Source organism: Henckelia pumila, chromosome 3 (genome assembly GCF_033568475.1).
Source record: "Henckelia pumila isolate YLH828 chromosome 3, ASM3356847v2, whole genome shotgun sequence".
Lineage (NCBI taxonomy): Eukaryota > Viridiplantae > Streptophyta > Magnoliopsida > Lamiales > Gesneriaceae > Henckelia > Henckelia pumila.
Genome location: NC_133122.1, coordinates 38,876,449 through 38,903,869, shown reverse-complemented (window position 1 = coordinate 38,903,869; position 27,421 = coordinate 38,876,449). Strand labels below are relative to the sequence as shown.

Genomic DNA, 27,421 nt, shown 5'->3' with positions numbered 1-27,421 from the left:
GTTTGTACTTGGTAGTATCAAAGCCCCCTGGAAAACCACCAGCAGCTAGCGTTGACACAGAGACATTATACTTTTAATCTAAGCCCGAGTCAAACAACAAAAGAAATCACCAGGAAAGTAGCCCAGGAGTGTTTTTATGTACGACTAAGACATCCATCAGCGAATGCTTTGGCATATAAAAACTTGAAAACCATGAAGGCGCAGTTGATTACGAAAACAGCTAGAATGTAGCAAGTGTGAGATTGGATGACTGAAAGGTGGAAGCAACTGTGGCAAAAAATTTAATGGTATGGAGTCATAGTTAATACACTAACCAGACATTGACGTATAATCAAGATATGTGAATGCTCGAATTAATGCTTAAGGACTAAGGAGAGAAGTTCCTCACTCAGTCACTAGCCACAAACTGAGAGAGATGAATAAACTTGTTTCTTACCCTAACAGAGGTTCAGTTTTGTATCACACACGTATAAACCTTTATTCTATAGTAGCACCTGGTATATATCAACAGAACCTACCGCTTTATATTGGCATAGGCACAAAGGTTCAAGCATTTGAAAAAACAAGCTACCATCCTCATAGATGAAAACACCCAGATTATGAAGTACATGATCTTGCAAAACATAAAAAACTGAAAATGGAATGGGAAAGAAAAACTTCTAATAAGAACCTAGGCTATGGTCGAAAGCTCGAGGTGTAGGCAGGCAGCCTGAATATTTATGTGCCAATAGATATCAAAATTTGAAAGATACATTCTTATGCAAATGATAAATATTACAGGGCACGTGCAGTGGTTATCCAAGCTGAAGCACGGACCTAAATCCTTGAGTCTACTCCTCTTCAGCATCCTTCTGCTTCTTTTTCTTCTTCTCTTTCTTCTTTGCGCTTTTACTTGCTTCATCACCATTTTCAGGTAAACCAGTGTCACCATTTTCTGCATCCTTGCCCTTCTTCTTTTTCTTCTTTTTCTCAGATTTCTCTTCATCTGATTCACCAGGTTCATCCTTCTTGTTCTTATCCTTTTTTGATTTCTCAACATCCGGAGTTACATCTTCACCTGCAACATCTTTCTTCTTTTTCTTTTTCTTCTCCTTCTTCTCTGCTTCCACCTCTAAGTTTTCAACCTTAGCCACCTTCAATCCAGCTTTTTTCATCACCTGCTGAGCATCTTCTGCTTCTACCTTGGCTTTCTTAAGAACCTCAGGTGCAACACTACCATCAACCTCTTCTAGCTTGCGCTTGCGCCCATCCTCTTTGACATCTTCTTTATCCTTGTGTTTCTTCTTCTTCTTCTCTTCAACTTCCACAGCAGCACTCTCCACCTTCAGTGCACTTGAAGGCTGTGGCTCTGCAGCAAGACTGGCAACCACAGAATCTCCTCCACTAGGCAAAACAACATTCCTCATCCACTCTGAGGGTGTTTTCTCATTTGGCTTTCCATGCTTATCTAACTTCCCCTCAGCAACAAGCTTCTTTTTCATTGATGCCCTAGGACCCAATCCCCATTTCCTTGGATATGTATCCCTATCCATCACCACCCTCTTAATCTTAGCAACCGTCCCATGATCACAAGTAGCCATGACTGCTGTCGTCATCTCTGCAATCCCCAGTGCAATTGCCTCACCCTTGGTCGTCATCAACACCACCTCCTCGCCAACCTCAATATCATTCTCAAACCTCAACAATCCTGGAATCATCAACTTTGCTCCATAACAAATGGCATTCACTGCTGAATCTTTCACCACAAGCCTCTTATAGCTAGTCAGAACCACCTCCAACGGCATAACAACCCTCCTCAAATAAGTTTCATCCCTATAGTTATCATAAACCCATTGCCCATCCATCACATCATGCATCGTTACCATATTATCCTTTTCTCCCAGAATCCCAGATCGCACCCTCCTCAACTCCTGCATATGCGATCCCACACCTAACAAAAGACCTAAATGCACACACATTGTCCTCACGTACGTCCCAGCCTCACACGAAATCCAGAAAACAACCAAGTGCCTATCCGCATCATACTCAAGCAACTTACTTTCATAGATAGTTCTAATTCTAAGTTGCCTTTTCACGGCAGAAATCAAAGGGGGTCGCTGGAAAACCGCACCTGTGAGAGTCTCGAGCGCTCGAGCCACTTTAGAAACATCAGGCACCTTCGAATGCAACCTGGCAATACACACATACTCCTTCCCAGCACCCTGCTGCGATTTCACCAAGCGCGTCGCCCTGTCAATGCAAACAATCAAATTACCAGTAACTTTCGGGTCCAGGGTACCCGAATGCCCAGTTTTCTCGACCCGCAAAATGCGCTTGATCCATGCTACCACTTCATGAGAAGATGGGTTGGAGGGTTTGTCCAGATTAATAATACCATACTTAATGTACTCAGCTAAGGGACGTTTCAAAGGGGAGTAACCGGATGGAAGAGGGGTGTAGTGTCCGGTTCTTACATTCAACTTGTCGTAGTTTTTTAGTAGAATCGGCCACTGAGAGGTGTCTATGGTGGGAGTGAAACTCTGAGGCTTTATCAGGAAATCAACGGCGTCGGTTTCTTCATCTTCTTTGGACTTGCTTTTCTTCTTCTTGGTCTTCTCAGAGTGAGAAAGCTGAACGTCAGCCATGGCTCCTGAGAATTGAGCGAAATGGAAGATCTTTTACAGAGGAGGCTACAAATTTTTGCGGAGACACACACACTAGGGTTTAGGGTTTTGATCATAATATAATATGGTGGTGTTTAGTGTACTGTGAGGAGGAGTGTATGGGCCGAGACTTGGGAGTGTGGGCCAATAAAGGAAATTAAGGCCCAACAAGGTAGGAGCTAATTCTAGATTTCTTTGACTCAATTAATAACAAATTTTTTAAACATTTTTTTTGTTTTTTTTTTCCTGAGAGAATAATAAGATCCTAAAATAGTCAAACGATATACAAAAAAAAATTGTTATAATTTGATGTGAAATTTTTAATATGTGATAATGGTTTGGGCTCGACGGGAAACGTATATATTTTGGAGTAATAATTAATCGCTAGATAATAATGTCATAACATTAGTTTCGTTTGGACTGGTATTTTCAAAATGTTTTTAAAGTTTTATAAGTAAGAAAAAATTTAAAGTATGTGTTATGACAAGATTTTTATAAAATTTTTAAAAAATATTTTCCAAGTATAATTTTTTAAAAATATTTGAGAGCTATTTTTAGATATTTTTACATTTTAAAATGAAACAATAGAAAGCAAAGAATGAACAACGTTAATTTTGAAATGTTAAAATATTTTAATATAATAATTAAAGCATATTTATTCTAAAAATAATTTTTAAAACATTTTATAAAAATATTTTATAGGTAATTGTCCAAACAATTTAAGTAAAAACTTTTATAAAACAAATTAAGTAATTATCTTATTATTGTTCCCCAAAAATAATTAAAAATCCTAATTGATAAAGTAGGAGTCGGCTCATAATGAACTATAAGATAATCAAAACTTCACTAATGAGCTCATATCTTAAATTTCTTTTTAAATAAAAGAAGTTGATTGAACCGAAATCAAACCCAGCCCTAATATTCAGTAACCAAAATCAAATTATATACCAAAATTAATTTCGATTTCATCATCGTTAGAATGGAAGTCATGGTGTAGTTGCAACTCAATCACCACATATCAATATGTATATATATTATACGTGCTGGAGCTTTTACAGTACACCAAAGAATGATGGTGAAAAGAACTTATATTACAAGGCACCATCAAGCTTCCAACTTTTGCATCAAGTCAAAACAACCAGTCCCCATCTTCACAGGCAAGCCCAGACAAACTCTAGAAGACGGCGTCTCCAGGTCGTCTGTTAGCCCGTGAGATGCTGCTTCAACAATAAATTTAGATGCTGTCTCAAATGACATCTTAAGAAACGGCGACAAAGAATGGCAAATGCTTCCGTGTCTGCTCATTGGCCGGTATCCACCAGCGTGTGTCATGTAGTCCGCGATCAAGCTTAAATGCCTATAATCAATCTTTACTCCATAAATATCGAAAACTTGCTTCACCTCTCTTATTATGGTGGCTCTGGCGGCTTCTACTCCATATGTCTGCAACATTGCATGGATATTGTTGGAATATACACGGCTTGTATCTAAGTCCTCTTGCATTTTCCAGAAAGATTTGAAATCAACTCCGAATGCCTTTACTGCCCAATAGGCCGCTGCATCCTCTCCATCAGTTTGTGGGCTTTCAAACTCACCCTTCTTTTGTTTTTTTTTATCATCCCAAATGACCGTTTTTTCATCTGCATCGTATTGCACCATTTTACACCGACTGATATCGCCAGCTCTCTTGATGTATACCTCCTTGGCCGTTTTTTGGGCAAGCTGAAAATAAATAGATTAAACAAACTCCCCAAGCCTAGTTACTGAACGGAAGGTAGAGCAGTCCGACAATTCATTAATTAAAATTAAAACGAGGGATTAAGAAGTACCTGGGAAAGAATCAAATGAGGCTCCAAGGTGAAGTTGAAGTGCACTTCAAAAGACAAGCCTTCGGCAGCGGCGTATGTTACCCTACGTAATTTCTTATCGGATAATTTTCCTGTTGACTTCTTCACTCTTTTCGCTTCACTCCGTTTGCTATTTGATTTAGCTACTGACACAACATCCTCGTTTAGCTCATTAGACGCCTCATGGTCAGTCGCTTCATCGTCAGTCGCTGAGTCTTCAGTTTCTTCATCTTTCCTGGTATCTTCATCCTCCAGATGGTCATCATCAGTAATTCCTTTTTCCTGTTCCGCCAGTAACTCATGTTCACCAGGTTCAGCATCAGATTCATCCTTGTAATCCACCTCATCCGTAGCTTGTTGCTTTCTTTTTAGTAGATCTGAACCAAGGTCATCTCCGGCATCCAGTTCTCCGTCGTCGTCGTCGTCGTCGTCGTCATCCTTTTCTTGTGCTCCAGCACCAGAATCGCCATCGATGTCGTTCAACTCATCTGCTCTCGAACTGGACTTGAAATTTTTAATTCCCAAAACTCGTGATAGAAAACCAACGTGATTCTCTATTTCATCATCCAATTTCTTAATGAACACAGAGTTGAGAGTTTGGTGTGTGTCTTCTAAAGACACGAATTCAGAATCTTTTAATTTAATTATCAGCTTGTAGATTCTAGCTTGTTTACGATGATCAACTGAGAGTTGAACTTCCATACTCTCCAACAAATCTGCTATAGTGACCTTCTTCACATTTGACACAAGAGACACGACATCACGCCTGCAAATGAAAAAAATATATACTCACAACTGATTCCCTTTAACAAGTAAATGAGATATGCCTGGGTAATTTCCACAGATGTTTATATACACAACAATGCGCCATTAAAAGATCGAAGAAAGTTAAAAGTCTAGAAGACACCTTGCTGGATAAAGTTAAAGACACTCATCCATATGTAAAAGTATACCTGGATATATAATTACTATGGATACCTAACTGCATAGTAATTGTCTAAAAGTTCTGTCATATCAGAATATAAAATGATTTTTGAATCTAAAATAGGGTATGGAGATCGAACATAATAGAATAATAATAGAATATGTTTTGGAATTACTGAAAAAGTTGAATGAAAAACAATAATAATATTAGAATAATTATAAAAGAAGCGAAATGATTTTGCGGGGGAATGGAAAAAGATGATAATATAAGGTTTTGTTCGGAAATTAGATTTGCAAATGAGGCCAACAAAGGTTTTTACTCCCGTTTATAATTTATCTAACCAACGCAAAGATGAAATGCATAGCTCACTTGAATCTCCATTGCAAGAACGGGCACGTCAAGATAGGAGTCTTAATATTTTCTGATGCGGTCATCAAAATCTCCTGGAGACGTGGTATACCAAGCGTAACATTCATTTCACCACGGCCAGCGAGATGAAATGTGTTGAGCCTGAAAACAATACGAGAATCAGATAAGAAATTAGTGGCTCCCATATCATGGATCATGTGAATGAAAGCAGAGAACTGTTAATGGTGACAGAATAATACAATCTAGAATTCAGAACCTTCGCCAAAATAGAGCACAAAACCTTCAATTTTATAACCACTTGGATTTAACGAAATGGATAAAATAAAACAGGCCATCGAAGTTGCTACATGTATTTGAACACCATAGAATTGACTGAATGTCAATCTGAGTGCTAATACAGCAATTGAACCATTGAAACAAACTCATCAAGCAAGGCGAGGCATGCCCTTACCGAAGCAAGGCACACACTTTTAATTTTTTAGAAATTAGAAATATATATTTATACTAATCTAATCTAACATTCTAACATATTATTTATTTTACATATAAATATACCATTTTGAATTGTGATTTTTTTTTTGTACCCTTCATTTTTTACTTTAGTACTCCACCATTAATTAATCATATCGTGTCTTAATTAATACAATAAAATACCTCTTCTCTATTATGTATTAGATTAGATATTAATAAACATATATTAATTATAAATTTTATATGTACATCGCACGTGCTCTTTCCTAATATCAAAATATGACAGATGCTATTAAATATAAATAATTAAGTCACGCAAAGCAAAACATAATAAAATTGTAAGAACGGGATTAAAATTCCTCAATTATCTAAATCATATTCATCTTCTGACATTGACTCATCACAATCCAAAGCTCAAATATAATTAATAAATTCATAGCTTTCTGCTTGTTGTCTTCTTTGGTTCTTAGTCGCTCGAGTCTGCACTCTTTTTTTGGGCTGCTAGGGTTTGGTTTGGTTTTTTCTTTTAAGGAAATTAATTTATTAAAAAAAGAGAGAGAAGTTGGGCTCTATAATTGTTTTCTAAAAAAAATTTAACCCAGGCGCGCCTAGGCTCGCCTCATTGAATCGCTGCGCCAGGTATGAACCCAGACACAGGGACCTCGCCTGGAAGCGCCGCTCGCCTTTGACAACTATGATACGGTGGGAAAAAAAATCACCAAGCACAGAGTAAAGTGTGATTGATACTCGGGTGAGAAAAAGTTAAATTTTCAGGCAATAACGAGTTCATTCTCTAACCTATTCGTCTTTTTTCACCAGACAATTATCACTTCCGCATTTAAGACAAAAGCCAAAAACATGCTATACAAATTTTCAGCTAACAAAAAATTTCATGAGATGTAGACCGAATCAACCAGAGAACCAAGAAACAAATAGGTAAAACCAAAAAATGCAAGAGTCGCATCCAGTGTGAGCAAATAGTAGAGAATAGAAACTATCTTACGTCATCTGGGTTGATGGTTCCCCAACAGACTGAGCAGCAATGACACCGACAGGTTCTCCTGCTTGTGCTAGGCTTGACAGATACTTTTGCTTCACCAAATCTATGAACTTGTCTGGCTTTGTTATGGTTGTCATTAGTTTATCGGATAGATGCTTGTTACTTGTTGCCTTTCGTCTTTTATGAAGCTTGTTGGTTACATTCACCTTCCCTATTTCTGATTTCTTTTTTGCCACTTCAATATAGCGATTGGCTTCTTCTTCGAGGCCCTCAGGCAACTTTTCAATGTAAGCATTGAACTCGCGCTCAATTTGAAACTTTTGGAAAATCGGCCCTTGATTCTAAATTATTAATCGAGGTAAGATATAGATAACTCTTTCTTGGACAAGTATTCAAGAAAAGCAGAAGGAGAATGTAAGATCTTACATCTTCTAGTGCATCGAAATTTCTTAGAAAGCTTGTCTGGTGCACGTCGACTCCATCTTCTCCATAATAGAACTGAATGATGGAACCATCAGCATCACGGACAGTATAATCATAACAAACTTTCAGGCTCTCAAGATTTTTTATCAGGCACCGCTGTAAATATCCACTGCGAGATGTTTTTACTGCTGTATCAACTAACCTGTCAAAAAGTTCACAGTTGAGAAAGGCTGTAAATAGAGGAAAAGTGAAAACAGCGGCAAAGTTGCTCTAAATTCATGAGTCCAAATTAAAAACACCACCACCACCATCTTATGGCGTAATCAGTAACAGAGTCACCATCAATACCACACATCATAACCTTCGACATAAAGAATAATATCGTAATGACTAATTTTTTTAAATAAGATTAGCAAATTAGTGTCATCCAGCTATACCGGTTCATGATTTTAGGAAGATGGCAAACTTCCGAGATACAGACAGTCAGACACCATAAATGTAGAAAATGACCACCCAATAAGATGACAAAAGGATGAAAATGCACACAAAAACAAAAGTACAAAAGGCAAGAAGCATAATCTGAGGATTTTGTGCTTCTTGTACTCCAAGTTCGACTTTGCAATTGAATAGCAAAACGACAGTTAAAATGACAACCACTGGCAACACCAAACAGAGCAAGTGAACTATATAAGACAGGGTTCATATCAAAAGACAGAGAAAAAAGTCAAAGCATGGTTTTACCCTTCACGACCAGCCATGCAATGGAAATAATATTCCTGAGGCCGAAGACCAGTTAGAAAACGATCAGTGATGAAGCCCCCTGCTCTAGAAGTGAAGTCCCAGGGCGGAAATGATGGCAAAGTTTTCCCAGACACCATGCGGGGAACCCTTTTACCTTCCAACTCCTGTTGCCCTAGATAGGCAGATATTTGTTGAAAATTCACCTATCCAAATTAATAGAAATTACAATTACAATTTTAAACTGAACAAAAATAAAACATTAAAGCTCGTAAAAGGTATGCAAATCATCAGAATTCAGAAGGGACAGCAAACACTTCCCAAAAAGTTTACTCAAAAGAAATAAGAATGAGAATGAAATATGTTATTAAAGGCCATCACTAAATTATATATCGGTCAGCAGTTTAAACATTTAGAAAATAATTTAGGCTACTGCCGGAATTTTATCTGTTTATTCAATTAATTGTAGGATAACAGCATAGATGATTCTTTTGTAAGCTGAGTAGAATCACAATTATTCCTCATTAAAGTAAAATGAGTGTGTCGAATTCACAACAATTAAATGAGTAGAATCTGCTACTCTGAAACAAGAAAAGATCTTGAGATGACTTCGGCGATCATCAAAGGCACGAAAAACTTGATCTCAGCAATACCATATATCACATGCAAGCAGTTGCATTAGTATCTACTTGTTGGAGTGCAGCTAACCACAAGATCATTTGTGATGGTTCATTTTTTCAAAAACTATTTCATGTGACAAAGTAACCAAAAAAACAGAAGTCGGAGTGGAATTCAACTGTAAGAAACAAGTGTAAGAGTTTTGGGCTGGCATGAAAAGAAGTTGCAGCATCAATTGAAACAGATAAGCGTGAAATGAATTATAATTTTGATTCAAGGACACTTCAGCAAAATACAAGAAAAAATGAGTCACTCCATTTATGGTCGGTAAAACAACGCTTAGTCGAGGTTAAGCTTCCTCAAGCTTAAAACACACTAAAAGTAGATTCCCTGCCCTTCCAGGGAAAAAAAATTGCGTAGGTTTCATGATTTTTTTTAGCATGTTCTAGCTTACCGTACTGCCTTTTGCCCCGGTTGTCGTCATAACAGAAATACAGTTCCTTGGGAAAGGTTTTAACAATCCAGTTGTAAGTAAATGTTTGAGTATCTGAGAACCTTCGCTAGTGAGCTTATTTGTCAATTTATTTTTCATTTTAACATCCAACGATGCTGTGGCAGATTCTCTGTCAGCGCATATGGCTTTCTCAATTTCCAACTGCAGTTCTTCGGCGCCTAAAGAAAAAGGGTGAAAAAATGTTAATGCAAAAATACGATAAAGCGAAAAGACAAAAGGAAAAAGGAAAAAAACGGGCACTACAACAGAACCCCACTCTCAAAATGGGATCTGAAATCAAACATACAGATAAGAATTGAGAAAAGCCCAAGAAATGAAGTACATTTTTTGATTAGATTTTTTTAAAAAGGAAATACTAGGTGCATTGGATTCAGTCAATCTTATGGCATTGATTGAATAATATTTCCTTCTATAAAAGCAATTGTATGACAGGGTAAGGTAATGAACAAATAAACCAGACCAAGCTCCAGAAAGGACAAGTTCACTTAAAGCCATCAGGATTCATGGCGTCGTTTCTCAGGTTTGGTCCATTTCTTTGGCATGACAGTTGAATTAAAACGTAGACATGGGAAACAGAAGAACATATTAATGATAAAAGTTTATGATATAACACCTATTTGTCCAGGTTTGAACTTCACAAAATCACAGTGAACCTCTTCACCAACATCATCTCCTTCAAGTTTCTCCTTCCGTTGGACATCAAAGTGAGGCAATATGATAAGATCATCTAGCCCACATGTGAATCCATGAATCTGAGCGATGTATAAAAGAACATGAAAGGTGATCAATCAGGTCAATCACTTCACTAGAACATTTTAAAGGAAAATCAAAAGTACAAGGCTTCACCTGCAAAAAGACTGTGAATAAGCGACTCAATGCAGATAGCAAAATGCCAGCACTGTTAGATCCATAAAGCTCTTGCACTGTGTGAACCAGACCAAACTTTCCAAATTGAGCCTTGTCAATCACACCGTGCACAAGCTCATTTTTCCAAATCAGCAACTTGTGTTCAGCATTCTGATCTTCGTCTTCCTCTTCTTTTCCGCAATTATTCTCAGTGAAATAATTCTTTGGTATTTTCCCCTGATTTTTTACAGTACAAGGCGCACAGCCTCTAGTTACATGATTCAACAACGCTGAAATGACCTAGAAGGGGAACATGCACAAAATTAATATTTTCTAAAAGATTGGGGATCATTCATAAAATTTAGACTTAAGTCAAATCTAGACATTTTGCTAATATTATCACTCATATATCTCAAGAGAATAAAACCAGCCTCAAAATTGGACCTGCTTTCCCGTCCAGAGAGGCTCTGGTTTCCATACTGTAGGCAAAACAGAGTCCACCAGACCCTCGGAAGCTACTAACGAAATTTTCAAGGCATGCTTGCCTGGAAGTATACCAGGCCCACCTGAAAACACCCCGGATCCGTAGAGCAGCTGACTGAATTCACTACGTGTAATAAATGTATCCTTCATTGTCAGAAGAACAGCACCAACAATATGATCCTGGATTATTAAATTCACAAGGAACAAAAACAATGACACGGGATGAAAAGTTGTGGACAAGTTCTGAGAAAGATAACATCGATACAATAGATAGCACTGATGTTGAAACCTGAATCAATCCCCTCACAGTATCACCCCTTGTTGGAACAATGTACTGCTCATTAGCATTTACAATGTTATAAGCTTCAGCACGAGAAATTTCATCCTGAGGAAAATGAACGTTAATCTCATCCCCATCAAAATCAGCATTGTAGGAGCTGCAGCCGACGTCAAGTATAAGTACTCATAAGTAAAATCTCAATACAGAAAGAAAACGGAAGATAAAAATGGAATACAACCAATAAAAACCAATGGACTCCAACCTGCAATTTGCATAATGCATGCGCAGTGTTTTCTCTCCTTTTAATACACGGACGACATGAGCCATAATGCTTGGCTTGTGGAGTGTAGGCTGACATTGAAAATAAGAATCAAGCTAAGCAGCACCTTAAAAAAACAACAATAAAGAAACAAGATGCATCTTCAAACAGGAGACTATTTTATCCCAATGCCAATCACAAACAAGCATGTGGCCTTCGAGAACGCAGAAAGATCACTATGAATGAAAGTCGCATACATGTACGGGAAGCAAAAGTTCTTATAGGAATAAAAACACTCGAACACTTGAGAGCCTCTTTTGAAACATGATTACCTGTCGAAAGCAAGTTTTTGGATATCATATCTGTGAAGCTGTATGCATAAATAAAAACTAGTACTCAATGAAAATGACGAGGCTCTTGACCTGAAAACCGTAGTTAACCAAAAATATTTTTACGAGCATTCCACACTAGGAAATCACAGCATCCTTTGAATAACGAATATTAGACATTTCAAAAAATTTCAACAATATAACAATATAGTGGTCTAATAAAAACTATTTTACAAGGTTTATGCAGAAAGATATATGGACAGTAGCTTGTCTGGACCTATTCAATTACCTGGCGATTCACAAGCACGATATCCCCATCCTGCAAGTGGCGATAAACGATCTTGCCTTCAAATTCAAGATCCTTGCTCTTCCCTGATTGTGTAACTGCCCCTCTTGAAGAAGGTAATTTTCTAGATATTGCCACTCGAGCTTTCTCATTGCCAGGGGGCAGCCTTGCGGTGGCTACACTATCAACGTATACTGTAGCTCCAGGATGAATTTCAGGCCCATTAATGACGGAACCCCTCAATTTAGCAGCATTCCAAGGAGTAACCCTCTGCAATATATTAGGTAAAACTTGATCAATCTAATGGTAATATGTTAGTCAGCAGATTGTGGAAAAAATACAGAACATTGTTAGCTAACAAAGATCAAAAGATAGCATCCTACGTCAATGTAGCACTGTTACGATCTAAGCATTGTTGCTTCGGTGTTGATGTGATTAACAGTAAGACATTATTTAGGGAGTGTTTGCAAACTCTAAAAGTAAGTCGTTATGAATTTTTTTTGTGAGGTAAACACTACATTAATCAACATATGATTTAACAGATCTAGCATACATGCCATGAAGCAAACAGAAAGTAGAGTGATGGAATTAGACATCCCAAAGTTTCCATGAAACAAACAAAATGAACAAAAAGAATATACTTGCATGGGTTATTTTTAAGTTATACATGGAAGATCTGCTTGCTTCAGGCAGAATTCATCCACATCCACAGAATTTAAAGCGTAACTCTAGAAAATCTCACACATACCTCAGGATAGGTTAATCTCAATGCAAAATATGGAGGAATTCCAATTTCATTAATTGCCAAATAAGGATCTGGAGATATAACAGACCGGCAAGAAAAATTGACTCTTTTGCCCATCATCTTCTGACGGAAAATACCTTCTTTCTTCTCCAGCAGCTGACAAATTCCAGAAGTGGCATCTTTTTGACCTTGACCTACCATAGCATCATAGAGAGAAACCCTAGTCAGCATCTATTACTCTGCAGTAAAACCATAGTAGTAACAGTCTCAAGTGTTGATAACCTGACTACGAAAATGCTATACAGGAAATTAATTATTAAATAAAACAGAATGTGGCATCCCATGATGCCAAAAGTTGAAATTCAGTAAAATTAAAATAGTGCAAACAAGACTTGTACATAGGAGCTCAAATGCATTGTTTTACTCGTACTCCATTGAATGCATTGGGACATAGTATTGAGCAGTGTTGTAAATGGCGACACTAGGCAGTCCTAGGTAGTTGATTTTTTTTATATTTTTTATTTTTACTATTTTTATACATAATTATGTATAATAATGCAGCATATCATATATGCATAAAGTAAATGGGGGTGATTGAAATTGAACTGACATATATGTTAGCGTTTTGTATTGCAAATATAATGTCAAGGGATAATGTGTCATAATAGAATAATAGATATAGAAACTTTTGATTGTGTCTGTGGTTTTTTAAAAAAAATCAAACCACAATTTATTGAATTAGAATACAAGACAAGAATGAAAAATTTTGGGTTGTGGTAAACAGATAATTCAAAATTATGATTACATTGGAATATGTAAAAATAAGGAAAAGTTGTTTTGAGGGAGGAGAATGAAAATGCGTGGAATATTTGGTTCATTTTCAAAAATAGAGAATAGGCGTCTAAAATGGAAACCAGACATATCATTTACTCTCGTTTCTTTTGCTAACACATTCAATATCAAAAGGTGGGCAAAAATTACAACTTAAAATATTTTTCAATCATCTCAATAAAGCATCTACAACACTTTTAAATGAGAGTAATATTTTGTTCATTCTAAAAAATAGAGATGTCATACAAAATAGGTGGGTTGGGTTGGCAATTTCCCGCTCCGTCTAAAGGTGGGCTGGCCCGCCTGCCCTGCCTAATGATGGGTTGCGGGTAGGCCCTCCAAAATCCGCTAAATTACACGTAGGCGATAGGCCCGTTGGGTTGGCCCGTCCCGCCACCTAAATAGGTGGGTTGGGTTGGTGTTTTGATGTTTTCCCAACCCGCCTAAAAGGTGGCCAGGCCCGCCTAATGGTGGGTTGCGATGGGTTGTGGGTCAGCCCACCCCGCTGACCCGTTTTGACACCTCTATCGCATTTTTTTTTTATCACAATGGATATTTTATTTTTATGACTCTTAAGCAATGTCATTTTTCATCTGAAGGATCTCAATATTTTAGTTTCTCAACCTCTAGGATACAACTTACAAGGTCAAAATTTTCTCAAATAAGACAGTATATTTTCCATAACAAAATACTAGAAATTACAATGTCCAAAATAATGAGTCAGCTGGATTCCTACAGACATGGTCAACCATCTCAGTTGGAGAGCCGAGTCTGATCTAAGAAGTGATAATTGCTAGATTTATTAAAAAATGACAGCTGCACTCCATTAACAGATGGCCTAATCCACGCATTCCTCAAAGTGGAAAACAAACAATACTACAACAATCGGCGAGCAGAAATAGGCTAGTTGAAAGAACACTCGATGAAGATATTTTGGACACCAGAAATAATTTAAATTTGAGCATAAGAAACATCTCTCTATCATCTATGACTGGCTCTATAAAATAATAGTTTTCTTTGCAGTTTTTCTTAAGTTTTTTTTGTCAAATCTCGATTACCTCAGACTATTTTCATAATTTGTTAGTTTTCTAGTACAGTTTTTCTCACTAAAATAAAGTCTTAGGAGGGGTACTTTTACTCCCAATGATGTATTTGATTTGTATGCTCTAAAATTAAGCGGAATCACCAAAAATGCAACAGCAAACATGTTCACAGCATTTAAGCAGGACGAACCAAGAAAGCTGAGAAGCACAGAAATAGACTTAAGCTGAGAACAACATAAACAGACTTACTACTTGCAGTTTTGCTATCAAATAACACATTAATAGATTGCTGAAGATTCATCCAGCGATTAATGATCTTCGAATGCTCAGCATTATTCACATGCGCATTTCCTAAAGCAATATTTGACTGCAGTACCTTACCCAACAGAAGAGTGTGAGGGTGCTCCATTATCTGAAAATAAAAATAAAGATATTTGATGGTAGAAAAGGGGATATACAACTTTCTACAGGAAAGTAAAACGTTTTGTACAACCCTGGCCATGGAATAGATAGAGAGAAACATAAACAAGAATTCTGAAGAGCGACAAGAGATAATTCAAAGAGATCATTTGTCCTAGAAAAAGTCTCTCGACGGATTGAACCATTCTGAGCATGAAAATTCAAGTGTTCAGTTAAAGTTATAAAACACATGACACAACATGATGTTTCTAATACTTACGGAATCACCACCTTTGGCCGGAGGGCGGAATTTTATTGGGGGTACGAGAATAGTCTCCAGGAAAAACATATAGTGACCTTGTATTTTTTCAGATTGTTCACATTGCTGCTGAATATTACATATTAATGAGCAAAGAGGAGCTTCATTATCCCACAAACGGCGCACAATGTCTCTAACCTGTAAGCAATGAGAAATAAAGGCACATGATAAAAGAATGTACCAAAAAACCAACTATTTAATAAATGAGAACTAGTATTAGAATCAATGATGAGCAAGGTACCTCTGATGGCAACAGAGGCCCTTTTAAATTGTTAATTAGCACTTCTTCAGAACCCATATTCTTCCTTCTTTTATGGTTCATGTGACTTGTATTGAGCTTTTCACCATCATCAGACAAAGCTATAGACGAATTTGCCTCAATGGTCTCAGAATCATCCAAGTCTGAGCATTCACTAGCATTAACCACCTCAGATGAATGCTTATCGTCTTCTCCCCCATTGGAAGGCATCTTCAACCTGCTAATGTGATTCGCCCGAATTTGCTCGTCAGAGAGTCCACCCTATACAAAGTAGCTCATTAGAGAATAGTGTGAAACAGAAATGGAGATAATTGGAAATGTACAAAAAATGTGAACATATTTAGCAATCTTCTCTTCTTTTTTATTATTATTTTTTTGGCACAATTAGAACCAGGTTACAGCACCACCACGAGGGAAGGACGACCAGGAATAGTTCCTATAGTTAAATGAATAATGATCTTATTCCTTCCAATAAGTTCCACTATAGATCTCACCATAGTTCAAGTTCACCTATGTCACATACCCAACAAAGTAATTCAAGCAAATTTTTTCTTTCGAATTCATGGTTCATAAAAATCAATACAGTGTTTGGTTTTATTTTAGAGTTTTAAGAGAGAAGATTTGTGGGAATGATATTGGAAGAAAAAACATATACATATTATCTTTTCAATTATAATATAACATAATGATAGTGTCTTTGAAAACAACAGAGGATATCGTTAAAAGAAATGATTGTGTAGAGGTAGTGAATTTTGATTCGAGACAAGAATATCATTTTGGAAGAAGAGGTTATTTACGGAAAGTGAAAACAGAGCCATAATCTCTCATAGCTTGCAACTTTGATTGATCCCAATTTTATCTCTTTGGGAAAATAAAGGTTACAGCTTACAACTGCTCTTAACAATGTTAGTTTGATTGATCACAAATGTCTGTACATGATTTTTCCAACCATAAGAAGAGCACCTACCAATATCCAGAGCACACACAAAACTATTGCATGTTATTATGACCTTTCGATCACTCAAGGCTATCTATTGAGACTGAGAAACTTCATGATGCTGGTTTCTTTGAGTAGATCTGGATATTTCTTAATCACAACACCAGATGTCAAGATTTCCTCTTCCACGAAAAGAAGCATACAATGATGGATAAAACTTAGTTCAAGTGTTCTGCACTCAACATGAGGTCAATGATAATCATAAGAGCAAAACTCTCTGAGCCACAAACTTCATCGCAGTTATTTCAAACTAACACAACAAGAACTGTGGATGGTTGATATATTTGGTTTAGGCTAAAAATAAATCATATCATAGCATGCATATGAGAAATGAGAAAAACAACAAAAGTACCATGTTTAACAACCATAAAACCGTTTTCTGTCATGGAATCAAACATACCAGATGCAACCATCCAAAAGTTGGTCTGCTAATCTTTGGATTCTTGCATTCACAATTCTTGCACTTCTTAATCTTTTTCTTTAAAAACTCATCCAGAACAGAAGTGGCTTCAGCGAGCAGAGAAGAATCCCAGTAAGGCTTCTTATGACGGTCATGGTTATTTTGACTACTGGAGTGTTCTGATAAGTGTGATGCACAACTCCCTTGACTATCTTCTGCTTCGTCTATACCCATTGATAAGACCCACTCATACTTCGCTTTGTTTCCTAACTTTCGTGTCAACCTAAACTTTTTTGCCCCGATGATATCGCCCTTTGCAATCTGTTTCAATTGAAAAATGCAATTCTCCACCTAAATGACAGAAATAACAGCTCATAAGCAACACTTGATAGCTAACAGAACAAACGTAACCTTTAAACTAAATTACCTCTTCTCTAGTTGATCGAAAATGAAAGCAGTAAAAACAGGTTTTATTAAGGATATCTTCCAGAAACTTAAACATCAGAGGATTATATGCGGGCAGAACAAGATCGATGTGACCACAATGACCAGGGCAGTTATATTGCCTTTGACCACATGTTTTACACCTGCAAGGAATTAAAACTCGTCATATTGTTTCCTCTTAGCACTACCAGATTTCTGAACTGAGATGTCATAAATACTTGCACATACTTAATTGATTGTACAACCTAATATCATTCGGAGCAAAACTTAAAAAAATTTTAAAACCTCAAGTGTGAAAAGTTGCAATCTTTTTCATAAGGGCAATCAGAGCCCGTTGAGTCCGACCCTAATCATATACTTACCGAGAGTTTTCATCAAGAGGGCCCAAGGCATAATCGTACAGTCCACCGGGGATTGGCTTCTCGAGAGTGTTGAGTAATTCGGGATTAGTAATCTTAACAACACTATGCTTCTTCAATTCTTCATCTGTCATGAAACCAAATCTCACTGCCTCGACAGCCTCCGTCGTCCCCTAAATCAACCAAAAAACCCCGGTAAATTCCAACAAAGAGGCATTTTAAAAAGCTAAAACAATACAAGAAACAAGCAAACGGGATAGAGATAAAACCTCATATGTTTGAGCCATATTTCGGAGCAGAAGCGGAGAGCGGCGGGTACTGGAGGCGCTGTGGGTTTTAGGCTGGCGTTTGCCTTTGGACGGAGGGTTTTAGTTATTATTGAATTAATTATATTGTGACGACGAATAGGAAGGGACAATTTGGGAAAGAAATAACGATAAATTAATTTTAAAAAAAAAAAAATTGAAGCGATATGAATTTTCAAGTAAATATGATCTAAAAAAAATTATGACAAAAGTTTACTTTTTATTAAAAATATAGATCCAATCGATTCATAGAATCATCTCACAACATATCTATTCAATTTTGAAATAAACTAATTAAAAATATTACATTTGGTCTTATTTAATTACATACTAGTGTATTAATGCACGTATTGCGTGCTTGTATAATATTTTATAATTAATTTGATGTATATTCAAATAAAAGTAATATCATAGTTGTAAAATTATCGATTGACTAAACTAATTTGAAATGTCGCGCGAAATTTAAAAAAAAAAAACAAAGTGTAACATTTATATCATATAAGGATAATTTTGGTAAAATAAAAGATTGTATCTAAGGGGCAGATTCTTTATATATAGGTAATGATTGTAAAAATTATCGATTTACTAAACTGTAATTTGAAATGTCGCGCGAAAAAAAAAAAACAAACAAACAAACAAACAATAGAAAACAAAAATGTAACATCTATATCACATAAGAATAATTTTGGTAAAACAAAAGATGGTGTATAAGTGGTTTTTTCTTTGTATATAGGAAAAGATATATCATTCAATCTCAAATATATCAACTACGAGAATAATTAAAATATTACAATTTACATAAATTGACCAAATTGAATTTATTTTTCTTATTTAATAAGTAGGATACAAGAATTGATTTATTATAAATCGGTATTCGTGAACCTCTAAAATAATTAAAATTTTATTATTTATACAAAAAAAAATTACACCAATATCCAAAATTAATATTAACAGGACGGTTGAAATTTCTTATAGGGTATTTGGCTAAACTTATTAAAAAAAACTTATAAATTCTAGTAGTTTATAAGCTGTTTAACAACCTATAAGTTGTCAGTCTTAGCTAAGCGTATGAGTTGTTTTATAATTTTATAAATTGGCATGCCTTATTTAAAAAATAAGTTTTTTTTTAGAAAAATTTTAAAAATAAGTTGTTAAAGTATTTGGATGAACTTATTTTAAACAACTTAAAAATTTTCATTGTCAAAATCACCAAAAATAGTATAATATTACAAAAGTAATGTAAATAATTAATAACATATATACAAAAATAGTTTTAATTTATCATAAATGTTAAATATATATTTTAAAAAATAAAATTATTTTTAATTTTAATTTAGAAAAATAATTAATAAATTATGTACAAAAATGGACAGAGGGCGTGGTAAAAATTTAATAAAATATATAAGGATAATACAAAAAATAAAAATATCATAATAAGATATTTTCTAAAAAAAAGTAGAGGTCACCCTATTTTAAAAAATAGCTTATTTTTTGTTTTAATTTAGAAAAAATTGATAAATTATGTACGAAAAATAGGCAGAGAACTTGGTGGGACTTTAATAAAATATATAAGGATAAAATGAAGAAATAAAAGATCAAAATAAAATATTTTATAAAAAAACATGGGTGATCCTACTTTTTTAAAAACAGCTTATTTTAATAACTTATAATTAATTATTTGACAAAAAAATTGTCAAACGAATTTAAAGTGTTTATAAGCTACGAAACAACTTATAAGCTGTTTTCAAGAGTTTATAAGCTCTGACAAACACCCACTTAATCTTAGGATCAAAAGTGGAGGATAAAAAAATTTAAAATGAAAATTTGTGTCGTGTCAATTTATCAGCATATATACCAATACCTGACGATATAATGCCATCGAACTGATATAATTCCACCAGTTTAGCAAACCGTGCATATGAATCAAGAATTAGAATGAAAACTATTAGTATTGTTGCTTCTCTTACTATAAAATCTAAGATTTGACTCTCATATATCTAAAAAAACAAAAAGAATCATTCAGTAATTCATTTTGTTTCCTCGTAGTCGTCGTCGTTTAAGGAGTTGTCAACAACTAAACTAATGGAAGTAGCATTACTTGAGCCGAAACTTGAATCTGTTGTGGTTATGTCGCTTGGAGAGTTGGCATTGATACCTAAGACTAGACTTGTCAAAACGGGCCAAACTCGTCGGGTCAGCCCGTCCCGCCATGAAAAAATGACGGGTAGGGTTGGGGTTTTAGTGGCCTGTTTGGAGTCGGGCCTAAATGGGTCAACCCAAACAGGCCACGGGTTGAGGCAGGCCGGCCGGCCCGCCAGATTTTTTAAAAACAAAAATTCAATTTTTTTTAAAAATTATGGCATAAAATTACTCATTTTAAATATTATTTTTTTGAAAATTTATAACTAGTATTTAATTTGTTTTAATATTTTATATTATTATTTTTTTTATAATTAAATATCTACTTATATTATTTATACTATTTGGATATGTGATTTTTTATACAAAATATAATAGTTAACATCAAAATTTGATATATTTGTTTGATTGCGATATTTATTATTTATTATCATGAAAAAATTGTTAATATGTTTTTTTTCAATTCCAAATACTAGTCTTATTATTTTTGTGGGGACCTCGGGTTGCTAATCTCATCTTAGGGCAACTAATGATTAATTAAACAATTAATCAAACAATTAAAAGATAATAAATCAAGAGCAAAATTTTTTTATTTTTTATTTTCGGAGCCTCGCTCGATCGGTCAAACTTCACCGATCGAGCGAGCTATAAAAATCAAGCTCTCGGGTCTGCATCATTTTTGGTCTCGCTCGATCGGTCAAATCTTACCGATCGAGCGAGCAGAAAAATTCAAGTTTTCTGCCTGATAAAAACAGGCCTCGCTCGATCGGTGAAAAGCACCCGATCGAGCGGGCACCATTTCCAGAAAAATCTCAGAACATTCTTTGCTGTCAAAAACTTGGAACCATGGCATGAATCAATCATAAATCTAATTCTAAACATGGTATACAATATGAAAATGTACATATAACCATGTACCAAGTTCTCAACCTCAAATCATGCGATTCTTACATCAAACAATACATAATAAACATTTATTGAGCAAGCTACACAAGGGCTCAATGTGAGCTTCAAATATATAAGTGTTTATCAAGTTTGATGCTATCAAACTACCATTCTTTATATTAAATCCGAGTCCACACTTGCTAAATCTCGCTCCCGAGCTATCAACGTCATCTCAGACTAGCTCCTGCCCCATCTGTTGCAATGCACACATACAAAACAAAGCAACAGCCGGATAAACTCCGGTGAAAAATCATTCTCAGTATAATCAACATATAAATGCGTTAAATAAATTCATATCTACTCTAAACATGTCAACTCAAGAATAGAGTAAAAATAACGCATATATCGACTCAAATTCCAAATCAAGACTTCAATTTATATAGCGCGCTTATCTCAAGAATTGATTCTTATCACTTCAATTGCCATCAAGATTCGTAACCGATCTTGACATGGATATCCATCTATCGTAGCCATTCCGGACTAGAAAATAAGGTTAACCGCAACCTTGGCATAGTATCAATTCAATATATTATCACATCCTATCAAAAGCAATAAAGATCCACTACCTGTGATGGATCAACAATAACATAAGTTCTACCTCAAGAACAAGTACTTAAACAACTATGTGGTTTTTGCGGGACAACTCAAGAATAATCGATCTTGAGTTTCAAACTCCCTGACTCGCGATGTCGTCATTATACCTTTCATTCTCGAGTTTGTCATATTCCACATCTGGATAGGAAGTACAACAAGTCCTACAAGAATCTGATCATTCAAACATCAATCAATCTTCAATCAAATTCACTTCAATCTTGATCACTTCTTCTTCGGTTTCAAGTTGAGGTTCTTGAGTCAATAGTATCCTATTAAACTCTGAAACATAGCATCAAAGCATGCATATCAAACTTCATTCTATTCAATCATTTCAGAATCGAGTTAAAATCATCAATATAAATTCAATCAACATCATTTCAAACCTCAACTTCTTCTTATTCGGTACAACTCGTAGTCGTGAATCGTTAGCCTTTGAAACTCAACTGAAATCGAGAAATAAAAATGCCATAACATTCATAACATCTAAACAACTATCTCAACTCAGTTATAGGCTATCAAAATGATATCAAAACATCAGCCGGCGGCGTAGCGATTGAAAATCGGTAATCGACTCGGTATCGAATTCATTATTAACTTCTTACCAACTTCTAATCAATTCATATCATTCATACTCCTCATATCAGCAGCTATAATCGTATGCTAACAATACAAATACATGCTGAAATACTCAGAATTTCATATAACAATAAATCATCATTCCGGTCTCGACAACGAAACACATATAAGATCAAGAACATGAAACTATATCAAAGTACTGATCTCTGCCAAATTTCGTTCTTCAAACATGCCGAGATGATTAAATACTTACATCAAATCGAAGGCCTCATTGCAAGGATTCCAGAACATCTTTCGGAATTGAAATCGGACGAGCGGATCAAAAGTTACGGAGTTTTAAAGAATCAAAATTCAAAGAAATTGAAAATATCTCGGCTCTCTGTTCGGAATTCTCAAACTTTTCTGAATGTAATTTGAAATTACACGTTGCAAGCTGATTCATATAATTAAAATCAGATAACTTCAGATAAAATTGCAATTTAGTCCCTCAAGTCTTCAATAATTGCAATTCAGTCATCGACCTTCTTTTAATTCAATTTCAATCCAAAATAATTTAAGAATATTAGAATTTAAATCGAAACCCTAAATATTCCCAAATTAAATATACTCGGATTAAAATTAAATAAATTTGGATTAAATCAATAATCCCGGCCTTTTGCACTTCAGCCCGTGAAACTTTGATATTTTCAAATCAACCCCTAATCGGGTTTCATCTTCAAAATTAATCTTCTTTAATTTCCGAAATATGGAATTTAATCTCAAATTCCATAAATATTCAAATCGAGTATTTATTCTTTTAATTTAAGAATTCTTGGAATTTAATTATCAAAATCCGTAAATTCTCAAATTAAATATTTTCGGCTCAGAAATTAAATCTATCATTTTTATAACTTCTCAAATCAATATTATCCCATAATATGGAATTTAATTCTCAAATTCCATAATTAATAATTTAATATTTTCGGGCCTTACAATTCCTCCCCTCTAAGAAATGATTTCGTCCTCGAAATCGTAGTCAATCGAACTATTCAATCTGATATACTGAATGATTATCTGAAGTGATTCTCACTTCAATCATCCAACTCTAATCTTCGTATCTTATCTCTTCATCTCTTCCTTTGTACTTTAATTCACTGAAAAGAATTCTCTTTGAGCTGTTTCTTTCTTCAATCAAGGATTTGTCGACTAATCGACTTAACTCAGAATCTTTTCAATATCTATCTCATCTGATTAAAGTACATAGGAAAAAATCGAATTGATACTTCCTTCACTTAAATATGTGGAACAAATCAGATCCATCATATCAAGCTGACCAAGAACATCATCAATTCTGTCTACCATTCAGTCAGGGAAATTCAACTTCATTGAAAACTTGTTTTGCTTTGAATATCATTCGATGTTCTGTATAGAACATATATCAAGTCTACGCTGTCGTTCAGTTCATCGCTTCAAGATCAGTATTCAACTTCATATTGTGAATATGTAATTTAAACTCTGCCTTTTCTCTATTCTGAATTGAATGATGTTTCAAGAATAGCTTTTCCGCTTAACTAATCAGTTTCAGCTTCAAAAGTTATATCTATCATTCAATTACCAATTCTGTTTCTTCTTCTCTGTTTTCATTTCGTACAGATTCATCTTCAAAATCTTTATATGTCTCAATCAAATCTGATCTGATATCGACAACTCATGTCTGGTCTAACGTCGTATACTTCGGTAGTATCATTTCAACACAAAAAAATCGGATTTCTTTTCATCATATCATCATAGCATTATCTCAAAATCGACTCAATAGCTGTTACAGGAATTGTAATCATCAAGTGGCAACACATCAAGACAAGTAATACCGAATCAGGTATTAAAGTTCTGAGAATAGTCTCAATATCTGGAAAATCAACTCAGATAATCCATCCATCGAATTATGGTATAATGCAATCACATATAACCACCTCTCAGAACATCAATCAATCAATTGATGCCACATTCTGTCGAATAAATCTAAAGTCTTAATCATGACAATAGATTTTAATCATTCCTGTAATTTCATCATATCTTTATCTTCTTTACAGATCTGAATAGATAGCTGTTATTCACATATTTTAAAGTATTCAGAGCTGTTGATAATCGATATCATGTCAGGTAAAGTTCATTCTCGAAATTCGATTCATCTTCTCTAACTATTCTTCTAATTCAAGGATAATATGTTGTACCTTTACCTCAAAAAGTACTCAAAGTCTTCTGATCATCTGTATTACAATTTAATAGTAAACCCAATGTTTCAATCTGAAACACTATTTCGTAGCTTACTGTTCATCTTGCAACGAATCTAATCACAATTCAGTGATTTGATTATATAGACAGATCATCGTATACAGTAATTTCAATCAATCTGTTCATAACTACCACCTGTTTACTTCATCTATACTGTTTCATCATGGTAGTTTCGCAAAATATTCTTTCAAATCATAATCTCGTTCCAATTTCTGGAGTTTCCAAACTATCACCGAACTCATCTGGTCAACGATTTTCAAATTCATCAAAAACTCTCTGTACGTTTAACTTCAAAAACGTACTAATTCTGTTACTTCTATTTGTTTTATCATCTGATAAAACAATTATCGGATGAATATTGAATTCATTGTTGTGCAATTCTTCAAATTCTGATATCTCTTTTCGGAAATATCAGGCACAATCAAACAATCAATCATAATAGAATTCATTCATTCTGATCTGAGGCTTCACTTCATATCTCAATATGGCATTCTTTACTGAATTCTCATCGCTTCAGTTTACTTTCTGTGTTTCTTTTATCTTCTGAACAGTTCTGGCTTACTTTCAATCGAAAATCATTCTGATTGGTTATATATTCGTCTGAATATTCAAACAAAAAGACATAGAAATCTGAAATCAATTCATCGGATGCCTATTTCATTTCTCATTTCTATCTCCAAAATACTGACAATTCATATCATCTAACCCAAAAATTATGGATCATATTCAAATTCTTCTATCAGTTACGAGCCAACAATCTTAAAATACGCTGAAATATCATCAAAGGATCAATAATTCTCAAAATCAAAAGAAATAAATCAAGATTGAGAAAATCCCTCAATCAAGGTCATCCAAATATCAAAACTTCTGGATAACAAACTCTGCACAGTGAAAACAACTCACTTGCATCTCATAACTCCAAATGAGTGAATAATTCAGGCGCCATGAATACTCAATATCAAATATTTCAAGAATCATATCTCCATTAATGTATCGATTCAGCATAATTAAAGAAAAGACTCAATTGCAACTGATTTTCATATCATCATCTATTTTGTAAACCTCAAAAGCAGCATTCCATTCATTAATTCATCAAGTCGCTATAAAATTCCAGTTCACAACTTAAACTAACATCGAAAAGCTTACTGGAATATATCTGTAATCTCTATTCATTAGCATACTTATCAATGCTAATTAGATCTTGAACATATCTAGTGCATCGAATATACTGATTTCGGAATATTTCTGTAATCAAAATCATATATCAAACCGAAATCACAGAATCTTAATTCGAGATTCTATATCATATCATCATATTCATATGCATATTATGTTCTTACTGATCTAATTTCATCGCTTCTTATCATTAATTATTCTGCTAATCTGTGTTCGATTATTGCATCATCATCTATCATGCAACATAAACAGATATCTCAAATACGAACACAATCATATTCAGTTTTATTTCTTCGAAGCAAAATCATGTTCAGTCTTATTTCATAAATTCAGTAGTTTCAGTCTTCAGTTCCATTCACAAATTCTCTTTTCTGATATAGAGGTGATCATATAATAAGCTTTCAGCTATCATGAATCTATTGCACCAATAATAAATAGGTCAAAACAAAATAAATCTGTTACCTGAAATTTCATTCTCAGGTGCAATTTCATTCTGATCCTCTGTATACTTCTGGAATAGAAATTGTAGCTAAATATGTGTTTCTCTCACACACCGTAGCATCTTTACAATTTCAGTCCTTTTGCTTCATCATTCAGCTTCAGTTTTATTAAACAAGACTATGTCTTTCATAACATGTTTCAATCGTCAACATTTATTCAGACATAATCTTTGAATTCAAGCCATAAGTAAACAACTTAATCTTGAGCTTCATTATTATCATCCACAATTCAAAGAATCATAGTAGGCTTGCAAATTCTAATAAGGCATTCCTTAAAATTCAAAATATTCAACTTCAAGAGGGTATATTTTCCTTTCTCATCATTTCTATCCGTTGTGGCAAATAATAATAAACAAAATTCTGTTCTAAGCACTTACCAACAATCAATATACCTCTGCCTGCTCATCATTTCTTCATCAAAATTCATCAGCTGATTGCTAGGTTTCGAAGTTGGTATTCAATCAATCTGATACTTCATTCATCTGTATCTTTCAGGTATCTGAACGACTGATCAAGTTCTTCAGGCCAACTTCTACCTGCAATAACATCTATTCATTGGCTGATATTCTGTTCTGTTCAATCAGAGATACTTCTTTCAGCTGAGCAATACCGTTCTGTTCTGTTCAGTCTGACCACACTATTCTGTTCAGTCTGGCCATACTATTCTGTCAGTCTGGGGTGCTTACATCACCCAAAGAACACTGTTCTCTTCGATTCTGGGTGCTTACATCACCCGAGGAAAATCTTATAACAAAATAGTAAGAAGTTCAAAAATTTACAAATCAGTAAATTAGGCAGTTGAATTTCTAAAGTAGATCATGCTCACATGCAATTTATCATGTCATCGAATCGAGTAATGCATAATCATGCAATACGATAAATGCAAGTGTCTCACTCTACCCCGCTCAGCTTCTATCTCAGTCCAGAACCTACGCTCTGATACCACCTGTTGTGGGGACCTCGGGTTGCTAATCTTATCTTAGGGCAACTAATGATTAATTAAACAATTAATCAAACAATTAAAAGATAATAAATCAAGAGCTAAATTTTTTTTTATTTTCGGAGCCTCGCTCGATCGGTCAAACTTCA

General features: G+C 34.8%; 2 protein-coding genes across 2 annotated transcripts; both read right to left on the bottom strand.

Moving 5' to 3' along the window:
- Positions 1-695: 695 nt before the first annotated feature.
- Positions 696-2,706, bottom strand: LOC140892213 (H/ACA ribonucleoprotein complex subunit 4). The gene has a single exon (XM_073301028.1). The coding sequence runs from the start codon at positions 2,622-2,624 to the stop codon at positions 831-833; it is 1,794 nt and encodes a 597-aa protein (XP_073157129.1). The 5' UTR covers positions 2,625-2,706; the 3' UTR covers positions 696-830.
- A 952-nt stretch (positions 2,707-3,658) lies between these two features.
- On the bottom strand, positions 3,659-18,205 carry LOC140892212 (DNA-directed RNA polymerase I subunit 1). The gene is made up of 21 exons (XM_073301027.1): positions 18,096-18,205; positions 17,830-17,999; positions 17,451-17,610; positions 17,024-17,374; positions 15,609-15,887; positions 15,329-15,505; positions 14,899-15,061; positions 12,779-12,969; positions 12,034-12,300; positions 11,419-11,507; positions 11,166-11,313; positions 10,838-11,056; positions 10,394-10,693; positions 10,161-10,299; positions 9,488-9,705; positions 8,419-8,621; positions 7,681-7,879; positions 7,258-7,595; positions 5,784-5,924; positions 4,472-5,255; positions 3,659-4,364 (listed from the first exon to the last, which is right to left on the bottom strand). The coding sequence occupies exons 1-21, from the start codon at positions 18,111-18,113 to the stop codon at positions 3,747-3,749; spliced, it is 5,172 nt and encodes a 1,723-aa protein (XP_073157128.1). The 5' UTR covers positions 18,114-18,205; the 3' UTR covers positions 3,659-3,746.
- Between the last annotated feature and the right edge of the window lie 9,216 nt (positions 18,206-27,421).

Excerpts from the sequence above, each read along its gene's own strand:
- LOC140892213 (XM_073301028.1), bottom strand. The coding sequence starts at position 2,624 with ATGGCTGACGTTCAGCTTTCTCACTCTGAGAAGACCAAGAAGAAGAAA.
- LOC140892212 (XM_073301027.1), bottom strand. Across the intron at positions 12,970-14,898 it reads TGATAGCAAAACTGCAAGTA|GTCAAGGTCAAAAAGATGCC; the intron begins GTAAGTCTGTTT and ends ATGCTATGGTAG. Across the intron at positions 11,314-11,418 it reads ATGCATTATGCAAATTGCAG|CTCCTACAATGCTGATTTTG; the intron begins GTTGGAGTCCAT and ends CGTCGGCTGCAG.